This window comes from Oncorhynchus clarkii, chromosome 17 (assembly GCF_045791955.1).
Source record: "Oncorhynchus clarkii lewisi isolate Uvic-CL-2024 chromosome 17, UVic_Ocla_1.0, whole genome shotgun sequence".
Taxonomy (NCBI): Eukaryota; Metazoa; Chordata; class Actinopteri; order Salmoniformes; family Salmonidae; genus Oncorhynchus; species Oncorhynchus clarkii.
In genome coordinates this window covers 33,704,610-33,722,109 of record NC_092163.1, presented here as the reverse complement: position 1 = coordinate 33,722,109, position 17,500 = coordinate 33,704,610, and the positions used below count along the sequence as shown (strand labels likewise).

Sequence of the window (17,500 nt, the reverse complement as noted above, 5' to 3'; positions counted from 1 at the left end):
AAGGTTTCCTGAAAGGGTTCTTCGGCTGTCCCCATAGGAGAACCCTTTAGGTTTCAGGTAGAACCCTTTTTGGTTTCAGGTAGAACCCTTTTGGGTTCCATGTACAACCCCCTCTGTGAAAAGGGAACCCAAAAGAGGTCTACCTATATCCAAAAAGGGTTCTTCAATGGGTTATCCTATTATCCTATGGACACAGCTGAATAACCCTTTTACGTTCTAGATAGCAGCGCGGAGTCGTCTTGTCTAAAAGGAGCCCTATTGAATCAGCCTTATCCCAGATCTGTTTGCCATGTCTTGCCAACTTCTTGGCACTCATGAGGCAGAAGTTCGAGAGGGGTCACTCAGACTACACAGTAAGGCTGCAAAATGACTTGAATTTTAATCAAAATTGCAATATTGACATGTGCAATATCCATATTGCGAGAAGCTGCATTTTTTTTAAACGCCATGAATGTAACATTCAATCTCTTACCAACACTTTGGTTCCTACCCTGTCCCAACAACTTGTACTGTACCTGGCTTTTTCAGTAGTTGTCATGCCAAACATCACCAACCATAGGATCAGAATACTCATTTTATTTTTAAGTGTTTTGATCTAAATCGCAAGTAAAATCGCAATTATATTATTTGCCTATATGGTGCAGCCCTACAACCCAGTGTTACTGTAAACACACCGGAGGGGCATCAAGTTCAACAGTCCACTGGGGAAACGCTACAATTTGCATATTAGATCGAATAAACAGACAGCGAATCCCTAAAGTGGAGCCACCGTGGTTCTCTGTCCCAGACTTTGGCATCCTGGCACCTCTCCAGCCCAGTGATTGTGCTTGGCTCCAGCGCTGCAGCCCATTTAATGCAGAAAACACTTTTACGAGCAACTAACACGACTGTAAATGCAGTGAGACTGAGGTCTCCCTTGTGTCAAGAACCTCAAATAGCTCCCAGCACACACACACACACACACACACACACACACACACACACACACACACACACACACACACACACACACACACACACACACACACAATGAAAGAATGTAGTTAGTTATGTGCTGAGCGTAGCCTTGATTCGAGGATTATCCCTTTACGAAGAAGAAGTGTTCTCTCCATTGCAGGAGTTGCAAGACCAACATAATCTCATTAGAACATGTCAAACAATAGTGTCATGAAACACTGTCTGTGGTACGTCTGACAAGATACATGTTGCTGATATACTTAAAGGAGACATCTGCAATCTGCAGTACAAACAATACAAAAAAGGTGGTCACTCCGCCACTGATTTACAAACAATGGTGTATCAAATCAAATCTTATTGGTCCCATACACATATGTAGCAGATGTTATTGGTCCCATACACACATGTAGCAGATGTTATTGGTCCCATACACACATGTAGCAGATGTTATTGGTCCCATACACATATGTAGCATATGTTATTGGTCCCATACACACATGTAGCAGATGTTATTGGTCCCATACACACATGTAGCAGATGTTATTGGTCCCATACACACATATGTAGCAGATGTTATTGGTCCCATACACACATGTAGCAGATGTTATTGGTCCCATACACACATGTAGCAGATGTTATTGGTCCCATACACACATGTAGCAGATGTTATTGGTCCCATACACATATTTAGCAGATGTTATTGGTCCCATACACACATGTAGCAGATGTTATTGGTCCCATACACATATGTAGCAGATGTTATTGGTCCCATACACACATGTAGCAGATGTTATTGGTCCCATACACACATGTAGCAGATGTTATTGGTCCCATACACACATGTAGCAGATGTTATTGGTCCCATACACACATGTAGCAGATAATATTGGTCCCATACACACATGTAGCAGATGTTATTGGTCCCATACACATATGTAGCAGATGTTATTGGTCCCATACACATATGTAGCGGATGTTATTGGTCCCATACACACATGTAGCAGATGTTATTGGTCCCATACACACATGTAGCAGATGTTATTGGTCCCATACACACATATGTGGCAGATGTTATTGGTCCCATACACACATGTAGCAGATGTTATTGGTCCCATACACATATGTAGCAGATGTTATTGGTCCCATACACACATATGTAGCAGATGTTATTGGTCCCATACACATATGTAGCAGATGTTATTGGTCCCATACACACATGTAGCAGATGTTATTGGTCCCATACACACATATGTAGCAGATGTTATTGGTCCCATACACATATGTAGCAGATGTTATTGGTCCCATACACACATGTAGCAGATGTTATTGGTCCCATACACACATGTAGCAGATGTTATTGGTCCCATACACACATGTAGCAGATGTTATTGGTCCCATACACACATATGTAGCAGATGTTATTGGTCCCATACACATATGTAGCAGATGTTATTGGTCCCATACACACATGTAGCAGATGTTATTGGTCCCATACACACATGTAGCAGATGTTATTGGTCCCATACACACATGTAGCAGATGTTATTGGTCCCATACACACATGTAGCAGATGTTATTGGTCCCATACACACAACACCATAGTACCCTCTAAGCTCGTCATCAAGCTCGAGACCCTGGGTCTCGACCCCGCCCTGTGCAACTGGGTACTGGACTTCCTGATGGGCCGCCCCCAGGTGGTGAGGGTAGGCAACAACATCTCCTCCCCGCTGATCCTCAACACTGGGGCCCCACAAGGGTGCGTTCTGAGCCCTCTCCTGTACTCCCTGTTCACCCACGACTGCGTGGCCACGCACGCCTCCAACTCAATCATCAAGTTTGCGGACGACACAACAGTGGTAGGCTTGATTACCAACAACGACGAGACGGCCTACAGGGAGGAGGTGAGGGCCCTCGGAGTGTGGTGTCAGGAAAATAACCTCACACTCAACGTCAACAAAACTAAGGAGATGATTGTGGACTTCAGGAAACAGCAGAGGGAACACCCCCCTATCCACATCGATGGAACAGTAGTGGAGAGGGTAGCAAGTTTTAAGTTCCTCGGCATACACATCACAGACAAACTGAATTGGTCCACTCACACAGACAGCATCGTGAAGAAGGCGCAGCAGCGCCTCTTCAACCTCAGGAGGCTGAAGAAATTCGGCTTGTCACCAAAAGCACTCACAAACTTCTACAGATGCACAATCGAGAGCATCCTGGCGGGCTGTATCACCGCCTGGTATGGCAACTGCACCGCCCTCAACCGTAAGGCTCTCCAGAGGGTAGTGAGGTCTGCACAACGCATCACCGGGGGCAAACTACCTGCCCTCCAGGACACCTACACCACCCGATGTCACAGGAAGGCCATAAAGATCATCAAGGACATCAACCACCCGAGCCACTGCCTGTTCACCCCGCTATCATCCAGAAGGCGAGGTCAGTACAGGTGCATCAAAGCTGGGACCGAGAGACTGAAAAACAGCTTCTATCTCAAGGCCATCAGACTGTTAAACAGCCACCACTAACACTGAGTGGCTGCTGCCAACACACTGACACTGACTCAACTCCAGCCACTTTAATAATGGGAATTGATGGGAAATTATGTAAATATATCACTAGCCACTTTAAACAATGCTACCTTATATAATGTTACTTACCCTACATTATTCATCTCATATGCATACGTATATACTGTACTCTATATCATCGACTGTATCCTTATGTAATACATGTATCACTAGCCACTTTAAACTATGCCACTTTGTTTACATACTCATCTCATTTGTACATACTGTACTCGATACCATCTACTGTATCTTGCCTATGCTGCTCTGTACCATCACTCATTCATATATCCTTATGTACATATTCTTTATCCCCTTACACTGTGTACAAGACAGTAGTTTTGGAATTGTTAGTTAGATTACTTGTTATTACTGCATTGTCGGAACTAGAAGCACAAGCATTTCGCTACACTCGCATTAACATCTGCTAACCATGTGTATGTGACAAATAAAATTTGATTTGATTTGATTTGACATGTAGCAGATGTTATTGGTCCCATACACACATGTAGCAGATGTTATTGGTCCTATACACACATGTAGCAGATGTTATTGGTCCCATACACACATGTAGCAGATGTTATTGGTCCCATACACACATATGTAGCAGATGTTATTGGTCCCATACACACATGTAGCAGATGTTATTGGTCCCATACACACATGTAGCAGATGTTATTGGTCCCATACACACATGTAGCAGATGTTATTGGTCCCATACACACATGTAGCAGATGTTATTGGTCCCATACACACATGTAGCAGATGTTATTGGTCCCATACACACATATGTAGCAGATGTTATTGGTCCCATACACACATGTAGCATATGTTATTGGTCCCATACACACATGTAGCAGATGTTATTGGTCCCATACACACATGTAGCAGATGTTATTGGTCCCATACACACATGTAGCAGATGTTATTGGTCCCATACACACATGTAGCAGATGTTATTGGTCCCATACACACATGTAGCAGATGTTATTGGTCCCATACACACATGTAGCAGATGTTATTGGTCCCATACACACATGTAGCAGATGTTATTGGTCCCATACACATATGTAGCAGATGTTATTGCGGGCGTAGCGAAATGCTTGTATGACAGTTGAACTAAGCTCATGAGGCATTTATAATTCAGATTCTTCATGAATCAATGTGCATGTATTAATCATTTAGAAGTCTTAAAATGGATGCAGCAAATCACACATGGCCCCTTTAACAATCATTTAGTTTTTGTTTTTACGTAAACCCTCTCAAACAACGACTGGGAGATTCATGCTAGGCTCTCAAACAACGACTGGGAGATTCATGCTAGGCTCTCAAACAAGGACTGGGAGATTCATGCTAGGCTCTCAAACAACGACTGGGAGATTCATGCTAGGCTCTCAAACAACGACTGGGAGATTCATGCTAGGCTCTCAAACAACGACTGGGAGATTCATGCTAGGCTCTCAAACAACGACTGGGAGATTCATGCTAGGCTCTCAAACAACGACTGGGAGATTCATGCTAGGCTCTCAAACAACGACTGGGAGATTCATGCTAGGCTCTCAAACAACGACTGGGAGATTCATGCTAGGCTCTCAAACAAGGACTGGGAGATTCATGCTAGGCTCTCAAACAACGACTGGGAGATTCATGCTAGGCTCTCAAACAACGACTGGGAGATTCATGCTCTCAAACAACGACTGGGAGATTCATGCTAGGCTCTCAAACAACGACTGGGAGATTCATGCTAGGCTCTCAAACAACGACTGGGAGATTCATGCTAGGCTCTCAAACAACGACTGGGAGATTCATGCTAGGCTCTCAAACAACGACTGGGAGATTCATGCTAGGCTCTCAAACAACGACTGGGAGATTCATGCTAGGCTCTCAAACAACGACTGGGAGATTCATGCTAGGCTCTCAAACAACGACTGGGAGATTCATGCTAGGCTCTCAAACAACGACTGGGAGATTCATGCTAGGCTCTCAAACAACGACTGGGAGATTCATGCTAGGCTCTCAAACAACGACTGGGAGATTCATGCTAGGCTCTCAAACAACGACTGGGAGATTCATGCTAGGCTCTCAAACAAGGACTGGGAGATTCATGCTAGGCTCTCAAACAACGACTGGGAGATTCATGCTAGGCTCTCAAACAACGACTGGGAGATTCATGCTCTCAAACAACGACTGGGAGATTCATGCTAGGCTCTCAAACAGCGACTGGGAGATTCATGCTAGGCTCTCAAACAACGACTGGGAGATTCATGCTAGGCTCTCAAACAACGACTGGGAGATTCATGCTAGGCTCTCAAACAACGACTGGGAGATTCATGCTAGGCTCTCAAACAACGACTGGGAGATTCATGCTAGGCTCTCAAACAACGACTGGGAGATTCATGCTAGGCTCTCAAACAACGACTGGGAGATTCATGCTAGGCTCTCAAACAAGGACTGGGAGATTCATGCTAGGCTCTCAAACAACGACTGGGAGATTCATGCTAGGCTCTCAAACAACGACTGGGAGATTCATGCTCTCAAACAACGACTGGGAGATTCATGCTAGGCTCTCAAACAACGACTGGGAGATTCATGCTAGGCTCTCAAACAACGACTGGGAGATTCATGCTAGGCTCTCAAACAACGACTGGGAGATTCATGCTAGGCTCTCAAACAAGGACTGGGAGATTCATGCTAGGCTCTCAAACAACGACTGGGAGATTCATGCTAGGCTCTCAAACAACGACTGGGAGATTCATGCTCTCAAACAACGACTGGGAGATTCATGCTAGGCTCTCAAACAACGACTGGGAGATTCATGCTAGGCTCTCAAACAACGACTGGGAGATTCATGCTCTCAAACAACGACTGGGAGATTCATGCTAGGCTCTCAAACAACGACTGGGAGATTCATGCTAGGCTCTCAAACAACGACTGGGAGATTCATGCTAGGCTCTCAAACAACGACTGGGAGATTCATGCTAGGCTCTCAAACAAGGACTGGGAGATTCATGCTAGGCTCTCAAACAACGACTGGGAGATTCATGCTAGGCTCTCAAACAACGACTGGGAGATTCATGCTCTCAAACAACGACTGGGAGATTCATGCTAGGCTCTCAAACAACGACTGGGAGATTCATGCTAGGCTCTCAAACAACAACTGGGAGATTCATGCTAGGCTCTCAAACAACGACTGGGAGATTCATGCTCTCAAACAACGACTGGGAGATTCATGCTAGGCTCTCAAACAACGACTGGGAGATTCATGCTAGGCTCTCAAACAACGACTGGGAGATTCATGCTAGGCTCTCAAACAACGACTGGGAGATTCATGCTAGGCTAAGCATTTCTCTGTTTTAATTCAATGCAACTTCACATGGTGTTTTTATGCTTTTATGACAACGGATAAAACCATAAAAATGGTGATGAATGACAGCTAATTCTAAAAGCAAATGGATGCACTTTTCACCTTCCTCCCGTGACCATAAAAACAAAACAAATTAAGCCTTGGTTTCGCTGACACTAAACCCTGCACTGTGCTCACACACACACACACACACACACAAGCGATTTCTCTTGGAGGAGCTCGCTGGTTTAGTTGCCCAGGCATTGATGTGCCATCCATACAAATCTGATCCCCAAAACAAATGCTCCTTCCACAGCAACACTAGTAATCAAGAGGAGAAGAAAACATCAGAGGAGATTAGAAATGCTAATGCTGTAGCAGCCTCTCCTCAGAGAGAGCCAACAGTTACGTTATAGCCAGGCTGCACGGCGAAAGCAGAAGCTGTGCTATTTGGAAACAAAAAGCTAAGTGTCAACCTAGGATCCACATTTACACAAAGATATTACACATCTACTGATACACATAGGAAAATGCAGGCCTAGATGGTATTATAGTATAGGTGGACACAAGTGGAAAGTCACGAAAAACACAGGCCCACTTTCATAACCTGTACCATGCAGTGTAAAATAAATACAAACATAGTGGAATTTATCTCAGTCCAAACGACCACTTCCCTGTGTTGTGTTGTTGATATTCTCTTTCTCAGGAGAGACAGTGTGTTCTGGTTCACTGCTCTGGTTCCAGGCACTGATGGTGATGGCCCATGGCGCTTTGCATGAGGTCTGACTGAGGCTGGGGCTGAGGCTGGGGCTGAGGCTGAGGCTGAGGCTGAGGCTGAGGCTGAGGCTGAGGCATGGATGGCTGGTTATATAAAGTGGAGATAATATTGGTGATAAAGTGGAGATACTATTTCTGTACTATTAACTGATACGTCAGAGCATGGTTCATCCAGACAAATCTCATAACGAAGAATTAAAACACTTTTTTTTCGGCTAAATGTATCACCACAATGGTAGCATTACACACAATGTTATACACAAGGTTGCCTCAAAACACGTATTATTTGAAGCACATTCTATTTAGCTGTATGTACTGTAGGTAGGCCACTTAGCTGTAGGCCTTAGTCAGATTGGCCACAATACAGAGAAACTAACTTTAGTCTCAGCAGGCTGTAACGATCTGGGTGTCGTGGGTGCGGAGTCAGGCGCAGGAAACAGAGAGTTCAAGGTAGTGCTCTTTAATGCACACACGGCGAACATAAGCCACCCCACGAAACACTGGGCGCTAAAAAACTAATGCCCCAAACACGGGGACTAAAATAGTCCAGCAAAAACCCACGAACAGGGAAAAACACGTTTGACTCAAACATACACACATGTTACACAAACAATCCCGCACAAAGTAATAGGCGGGCCGGCTGGCTAATAAAGCCCAACCAATCACCACAATGCATAACAGGTGTAACCAATAAACAGACAAGGAGGGGGAGGAAAGAATCAGTGGCAGCTAGTAGGCCGGCGACGACGACCGCCGAGCGCCACCCGAACGGGAAGGGGAGCCACCTTCGGTAGGAGTCGTGACACAGGCTATATCAATAACGGCTGTATTTGGTGTTGATCACGGTAAATCTTTGAACCAACTCTAGAAATCATGTTCCTGACACGTGCTCATTGTGTGGGGTCACCATTGCAAACCAAAATGTAACAGACAATTAACACTGATATCCACAGTACAGAATACAGCTGGATAGGCACTTTACAGAACCAGATGTTACTGTAGCTTACTCAGCAAGTTAATATTGCAGTCTGATTCCTTGGGGATGCGTTCCAAATGGCAGCATATTACCTCTGTAGTGCACTACTTTTGACCAGATCCCATAGGGCTACCCATAGGGCTCTGTCTAAAAGTAGTGCACTAAATAGGGAATCGGGTGCCATTTCGCATGCACGGGACTATGTATGTAGCATCACACCTCATTTGGCACCATTGCCCATGACAAAAAGGTATAACCTATTTAGCTTTTCTCAAATCATGACTGTTGAAGTGAAAGTTTGGATTTTAGCATTGAAGCCCTTCATCTCCTTCCCCAGAGTCTGGTGAACTTGTGGGTATTGTATTCAGCATAAGCTCGCAACCACTGTCTCTCTACGTCCAGTATGAAGGTAGAGGTAGTTTCTAGAGCCAGTGCTAACTAGTGTTAGCAAAGATTGGAAGTATTTGGGTGCAGCTAGCAGTCTTTGTGCTAACCTAGGTAGCATTGGTTCTTCGAAGCTACCTCTAACTTCATTGGCAATTGAATAAAGGGCTTCATTGCCAAAGTCCCAAGCTATCACTTAAACCTCTTATGTATCCATGATTGAGGCAATGTATAATACGCTTATCACATTTATCTTTAGCCAGCATGGAAAATACTGGGTTCAATCAATAGGGCTTGAAGAGGTCAATAATTTCACCTGGAACTCCAAGCAAGGTCAAGCCCTTCGTAATCTCTGTGACTGATAAAGGACGCACACACCACATACACACTGATAACAGACGCAGACCTACAGAGCTCAGCTCAGTTCAGTGGAGCAGCAGCTCAGTGAGTGAAGTCAGTACTGCATCGTGGGACCGCCTACAATGATTTTAAAAAGTGCACCCATTGCATAAATCTATCATTTCCACATAAATCGGCCTAACGAGGATGTGATGATCGTCAGGACAGAGGAAGTGTGGACGTAATAGAAGGTTTTTAGGCCGGCCTGCCTGGAAATGCAGTTGTAACAGTTGCCGTTGTGAAACAGACTCCAGCCTGGTCCCAGATCAGCTTGTGCTGTACAAATTGTTTGGCATGGCAATGACCATAGGAGTTGGCTACACAGCACAAACAGATCTGTGACCAGGCTACTATACGTGTGTTCCGGCTATTACTACTACCATCTGCAATGATGGAACCAACTGCAGTATGTGGTATTGAAACTATGAGTGGGTGGAGACAGTTGGGAGTGACATTATCAACTCAAATATCACACTGCATCATAAATGAGACTCGTCTTAGTTTCAAGTTTCAAGTTGTATTACTTTCAGGTTCCTTGTCGACAATGCAACAACAATAAGAAATAACAACAGATAAGAATATGAACATAAAGTAAATGGCTCAGTAGAATAGAATAAACATTTTAGCATAAGTATAAAACAGGAAGGCACAATTAATTGTCCAATATTTACAAGTGTATTGGGGATGGGGGCCAGGGTATAAATTGAGCAGAATAATAAGAGCCGTTGTGATGTGTGTGTAACATGAATGTATACTGTGTGTGTGTGTGTGTGTGTGTGTGTGTGTGTGCGTGCGTGCGTGCGTGCGTGTGTGTGTGTGTGTGTGTGTGTTTGTGTGTGCGGGTGTGTGTGTCTGTGTGGGTGTGCTAAAGTCAGGAGAATCAGAGCAGGTGTTCAGCAGACTGATAACTTGTAGATAGAAACTGTCTCTGAGCCTGTTGGTATCAGACCCTATACTCCAATACCATGTACCCGAAGGTAGGGGAGAGAACAGCTCGTGGCTGGGGTGTGTGGGGTCCTTGATGATGCTGGCCTTCCTCAGGCACCGTTTTGAGTAGATGTCCTGGATGGGTGAGAGCATGGTCCCTGGGATGTACTGGGGCGTCTTCACCACCCGCTGGAGGGCCTTGCAGTCGTGGATGGAGCAATTCCCGTACCAGGCCGTGTTGCAACCGGTCAGGATGCTCTCGATGGTGCAGCGGTAGTATGTGGAGAGGACCCGGAGAGACATGCAGAATTTCTTCAGCCACCTTAGGAAGTAGAGATGCTGTTAGCGCCTTCTTGACAAGAGTGGTGTTGTTGGTCCAGGACAAGTTCTCGGTGATGTGGACGCCGAGGAACTTAAAACTCGTGACTCTCTCTACTGCAGTCCCGTTGATGTGGATCGGGGCATGTTCACTACTCTGCTTCCTGAAGTCAACAATCAACGTTGTTTGTCTTGCTGACGTTGAGGGAGAGGTTGTTGTCATGACACCACAATGCCAGTTCACTTATCTCCTTCCTAAAGGCTGACTCGTCGCAGTTGGTTATCAGGCCTACAACCGTGGTGTCATCAGCAAACTTGATGAGGGAGTTGGTATGGTGCAAAGCCACACAGTCGTGGCTGAACAGGAAATAGCACACAGAAACACCACCTGCCTTTGGGTTAACACACACCAACCTACCAGTGTTTATATAGGCCTATAACATATCAATTGAAATATGAACATATATAATAAATGGTTTCATTAACACACACACACACACACACACACACACACATACACACACACACACACACACACACACACACACACACACACACACACACACACACACACACACACACACACACACACATACACACACACACACACACACATACACACACACACACGCACACACACACACACACAAACACACACACACACACTCACACACACACACACAAACACACACACACTCACACACACACACACACACACAGGAACAATGGAGAATTGGCTTGCTAATAATAGCGGTAGAAACATTCACAGAGGCAGAAGTGTACGTCAACAAACAAGTATCAGGAAACAATAAAAAAAAAGGCATGCATATGAATTGAGCTAAACAAAGGGTAGGCCCCTAGGGACCACTGTTCTTGGTATTAAAGTCCCCTGGATTCTGTGGCAACTCAAGGTGATTCATTTATATGGTTTCTATATTGTCTTTGATCTGTTTGGTAAAAGAGTGGTATTCAGTGATATTCTCAATATTCACTTAAACCATCAGTGTCATTAGATACTGAAACATACACACACACACAAACACACACACACACCGAACCATAGCACATCTGGGGAATAATTCAAAATCCTGACAAACAGTCCTGTAGCTCAAAAATGATTACTAAACTAGTTTATGTTGATCCCTACATGTTGCATCAGTCCAGTCTCACCCGTCTGTTGACATGAACTGTACACAGAGAGAGTCAACCTACGTATGGACTGATTGTGCATGCAGACACTTCTCTGATGTTTCAAACACAGCCAATGCTTTCTAGGTCACTACAAGCATCTGGCAATAACTGTCATCATCTTTGTTTTTATCACTATCTTCCTGAGACCCTATATTACTTTCTCTTCCTTTCTTCTTCTCAGTACATCGCCCGGCTACACCTAAAGACTGAGCATTTTGGTAAGCTTTTAGATCAGGTTTATAACGCTGATTGCTTATCTTTACATTTATCCTCGTCGATAATGTTGTCACGTCATAATGTCTCTGCCACTTCGTTATCTCGGGTGTGTGTTCCTTTTGTGTGGTCTTATAGTAAGTGTGTGGGTGAGGTTGGTTGACTTTGGTTGCCAGCTGTAGCCTGGTAAAACCACCCTGAGCCAAAACCACCCTGTCACCAGTGAGTGGAGCATTCAGTCTGGTCTAACCAGGCTAAGCCAACTGGGCCATGATTTACAGTCATCTGAAGACAAACTGACATATTGCCTATCATAAGGCTAGTGAGCTGAAAAATAATTAAGTGCAATTACAATAAAACAGAATAAAAGTGTACAAGATTACTATTAGAACACACAGGGCAATGTTTTACTGACATAACTAGATTGGTATGTGATATAGCCTGGTAATAATCATAAATATCACTTTATAACCAATTACTGTAAAAGGTTTATAGTAACAGTGAGGTAAGTTTTGTTTCACAGTATGGCCTGGTTCTATGATGGTAACAGCATAGCAGTGTGTTGTTGCCTTGAGGGACGACAGCACAGCTAGGCCCACACCCTGTGACCCTGCTGAGAGTGTGACCTCATCACCATAACAGACTACGGCAATGTGGAGAGGAAGCTATGGGCTTGTTGTGTGTATTTTTATTTTAACGTCTTGCTTTGCACCATTTTGGAGAAAAATGCACGCTACCATAAAAAAATATTAAATATTGTGTGTCCACAACAGAATTATATAATGACATTTAGCCAAATTATATTTACCCAAATACTTGTTCAATATCTTTATTCTACAATATCCACACAACCACCACCAACGAACATTTTCTGTTGATCTACCCTTCATGACACTTAAAGGCAAACACTGAGAAATGTCACCTGGAGAGTCATTTTGACACTCACTGACTGACATTGAGGGCTATTTCCATAAAATGTTGCAGTTGAGGGAATACTGGGGAAATTAGCCATGGAAATGTGCAGACAGCTTGGTGAATACCCCCGGCACTGTGGCACGCAGGCTCTCTCCTGAAGAAGGCTTTGCAATACATTGTTCTTAATAATGGTCATCTATCTCATTGTAAAATGCTTCATTTTATCAACATGTATCTTTCAAAAAGATAATGACATACACAAGTCTTTGCATTTCATAATAATCCTGCCCCTTATCCCCCCTCTCTCTCTCTCTCTCTCTCTCTCCAACAGCATCCTGTGGTTGCCAAATGCTATTTTAAAAAATCCTTCAAGATGTTTTCTTTTACTTGAATCATATGTAACTGCTGGATATTTAGCATGATAATACACTTTAAAGTGTAAGTATACCATTTTAAACGTGAAAGTATCATATTTTATTAAAGTGAAAGTATCATATTTTTTTTGACAATGTCATGACAACATAATAGCAGTTTTCCTCTATTCTACACCAGAACTGAAACTTTTCTGAAACAAGTTGTCTAATTGAAGCAGTTGGCTCAACAAACACCAACGTGACTTCCTACACGATTCAAGTTAGACTTTTTGACGAAGAGCAAACCACACTGGCAACCCAGACAACAGCCAAGTTCAATGTTCAAGAGGAAGGAAAAAGACACGCCCAAAAGTACCCCTCTGCCAATCAACAGCCAGTTATCTAGATATCAGACCAATGAACGATTACGGGGCTGGGTCACACGCGTTGTTGCTAGGGTATAGCTTCTACCTTGTTACTATCACTGTCAAGCCAATCACAAGGCAATTCGCAATGTATCAACGTGCTCCTGGTAAACCGGTCACTGAGCTTCCCTATTGGCCAATGTACGTATTCAGGGACCGCCTATGTGGATGTTATTATTTTCTAATTGGCCAGAACAGCCGTCCTTTACTTCGCAGGTTTTTAGTTAGGTGCAGTTGATATGAATCTGGCTGGGAGTCCCAAAGACTCAGAACTGAACATAGACGTTCATATCGACCTAACACAGTTTTAGTTTTTATTTCATTTTTGTCTCATATTATTTTTTTTTTATATTAGCTGTACATTTGTGTATATAGATATTATTTTATATTTTTATACAAGTCAACAAGATGGAACTTAATTCTCTTTTAATTCTCCTGGAGGCTGCAGAATACTTGGAAAGAAGAGACAGAGGTATTTCCCTGACAGAATGTCAGATGGCTTTGACTGGGTTAATGACCGTATTTAATGTTAGGAAAATTAAAACGGTCTCTATTCTATTTTATGTGAAGTTGTGGACGTGCACTGCCATAGCGCAGCTATGATGTCACTTTATGAGCAATGAACATACTGTGCTGGTGCGGTGATGTTATTGCAGACCGACCGACCTAGATATAACTTGCATATTAACAAACTAGTCAACACGTTAGGAAAAGTCTTGAGATATAACCTATTTGCATGTGTAGTTTTGCATTAGTATGATCAGGCAATGCTTATAACCTGTTTTATCTGATGGCTATAGCCTTGTTTAAAATTGGTTAGGGACAAGTTCAAGATACAGTTTCTTATCAAGATACATTATGTATATCATGTTTATTATAAATGGGTATGTAGATAAACTCAATATTAGATTGTCCTGAATCTTGTGTTTTGCTCCAGCATTGTCAACGAGTTTATCTACGTAACCATAACCACTTTTATCAAATAACATGTTTGGCTTAGGCTACGTCATATATGGCATTGACAGTTCTATCATGTGATCGTCAGTTTATATCCCTTGTTACGTTTAATTTATTAGCCTACATGTGTAGAAATTAACCCTGTTGTTTTTGTTTACTTTGTCAATAGAAGCAGAACATGGTTACGCGTCTGTTTTACCGTACAATAGCGACTTTTCCCGAAAGAAAACGAAAGCTTCACCAATTTCAAGAAAAACTCAGAACAATAGGTAAATATACACCTTTTTCTATCGATATAGCAATAGTTCAATCGATCTGTTTGTGTTTATTCGTCATACATACAAACGCCATTTTTCTTTTCACTGTTTAGATGTCGTATAAACACTGCCACGCGTACAGCATCACTTTTGGTGCTCACTTTCTTTTTCAACAGCCATGCTTCATTCTGACATTCACCCCCTTTTCCCCAATGCATTCACGCATTGATTTGAACATGCACACTTCTGCTGCATTTGCAACGTTTTGGAACTTGTGTTATGTCACTCCCTCCCATGACCCATATGACACCGAGCGCGCGTCGTCATCTCGGTAACAGTACACGGCGTTCTGACATAGATAACAGAAAAATAATGTTAAATGTATCGATTCTCCTGTCGTGCTGAGGCTGCTTTGTACGGCTGTGCTTCAGGAGCATTTAACAATGTGGCAATTGCAAAAAAAGATTACACCACTTTTAAGAAATGTTTGTTGTTGTTACTGCGCTAAATTTACCGGCCATTCTAGTTTTTTATTGGTTGGTTAGCATCATATGATAGGTCCTGCGCAGTGCCTCAAAACTTTTTTCAGAAGCAGTCTCACGCTTTGATAATTATTTTTTTCTTCGTAAGTTCAGCAAGTTATTTTAATTTCCTCCATCAACATATTAGACGTCATATGACCCGCCCTCACCAAAGAGGCTCATTTTATAAACCATATGTTGTGGGAGATATATAGGATCTGTCAGTGGCCTATATTGTCAAGTCTTTTGGTGCAGTCACAGTGTGTTTTCTTGGAGCAAAACAGTGGGGATGTGGCACACTCAGGTGGGTGTGGTGGCCAACTCAACTTAGCTCACACAGATGTCCACATAACACAGTGCCCCACAGACACAGCCTTAGCAGACCCTGCCCCTGCCTGGGCGGAGGGCTCAGTTTACAGCTGGTCTGGCTGCAGCCTGAGTTTCTCTCCCCTTTCTGGTACCAGTTTATTGCTCTGCATGCTACAGCTATTCTTTCTGGTACCAGTTCATTGCTCTGCACACTACAGCTATTCTTTCTGGTACCAGTTCATGGCTCTGCACACTACAGCTATTCTTTCTGGTACCAGTTTATTGCTCTGCACGCTACAGCTATTCTTTCTGGTACCAGTTCATTGCTCTGCACACTACAGCTATTCTTTCTGGTACCAGTTCATGGCTCTGCACACTACAGCTATTCTTTCTGGTACCAGTTTATTGCTCTGCATGCTACAGCTATTCTTTCTGGTACCAGTTCATTGCTCTGCACACTACAGCTATTATTTCTGGTACCAGTTCATGGCTCTGCACACTACAGCTATTCTTTATGGTACCAGTTTATTGCTCTGCACACTACAGCTATTCTTTCTGATACCAGTGCATTGCTCTGCACACTACAGCTATTCTTTCTGGTACCAGTTCATTGCTCTGCACACTACAGCTATTCTTTCTGGTACCAGTTCATGGCTCTGCACACTACAGCTATTCTTTCTGGTACCAGTTCATTGCTCTGCACACTACAGCTATTCTTTCTGGTACCAGTTCATTGCTCTGCACACTACAGCTATTCTTTCTGGTAGCAGTTCATTGCTCTGCACACTACAGCTTTTCTTTCTGGTAGCAGTTTATTGCTCTGCACACTACAGCTATTCTTTCTGGTACCAGTTTATTGCTCTGCACACTACAGCTATTCTTTCTGGTAGCAGTTTATTGCTCTGCACACTACAGCTATTCTTTCTGGTACCAGTTTATTGTTCTGCACACTACAGCTATTCTTTCTGGTAGCAGTTCATGGCTCTGCAGACTACAGCAAGTCGTCAGTACAACCCCATTTCTGCATTCAAATCAGTGGAAGTTAGTTGACACATGGAAACATGGGTTTCCATCATTTTATTTAGCAGCCCTCTGGACATTTTTAGATTGAATGTATTAATATTGCAGTGCAGTGAGTTTCCCTGTTTACTTTGAAGACCGAGGTTACATCGGGACACAAACACTAAATGCAACGGCCACACGGGCGTACATGCACACAATTATAAGATTCCATCCTTGAACATGTGCGTCCTCAAAAACAACCAACGGATGCATACAGCTCCTCATTTTGTTTTCACTGCATTGCTACCAAACGAGCACATCCCAGGCCTTCATATAATATGCACTTATAACCAAGCGACTGTTTTCATCCATCCCCAAAATGGCGGCTGATGTCGGCCTTATTTACACACCGGTCCTGTCCCGACTCTAGTGATGATTTGTCAATCTTATACTGACAGTTTATATGACATTCAAAGTCATGTGTCTGTTGTTGTTGTATGAGGCAAGTCTGGTGTTGGACTGTGCCTCCCTGCCGGGCCTCTTTGGGCCTCTTTCACCCGTGCCTCGCTTAAGGAAACCATGGAGTGTCGCCTCGTGCTTTGCCTGTCCCCAATTTGCACATGTTTCAAATTTGAATAGGACTACTTCCTTATACAGGAGATAAAGCATTTCCTCTCCCGTGGGGTCGGATGGGGAAAAGGGCTTGTCAGCA

General features: G+C 43.5%; 1 protein-coding gene across 5 annotated transcripts in view; it reads left to right on the top strand.

The window, feature by feature from the left end:
• Nucleotides 1–13,949: 13,949 nt before the first annotated feature.
• The window catches only part of LOC139370726 (max dimerization protein 4-like), a 60,233-nt gene continuing 56,682 nt past the window's right edge, over nt 13,950–17,500 (top strand). For all 5 annotated transcript variants that reach the window (XR_011627170.1, XR_011627169.1, XR_011627168.1 and 2 more), the window contains exons 1-2: nt 13,950–14,214; nt 14,869–14,968. Coding sequence is in view for 1 of the 5 variants with exons in the window: in XM_071110381.1 (XP_070966482.1) it covers nt 14,151–14,214; nt 14,869–14,968 (164 nt within the window). In the remaining 4 variants the exon portion in view is untranslated. The remainder of the gene's footprint in view (nt 14,215–14,868; nt 14,969–17,500) is intronic.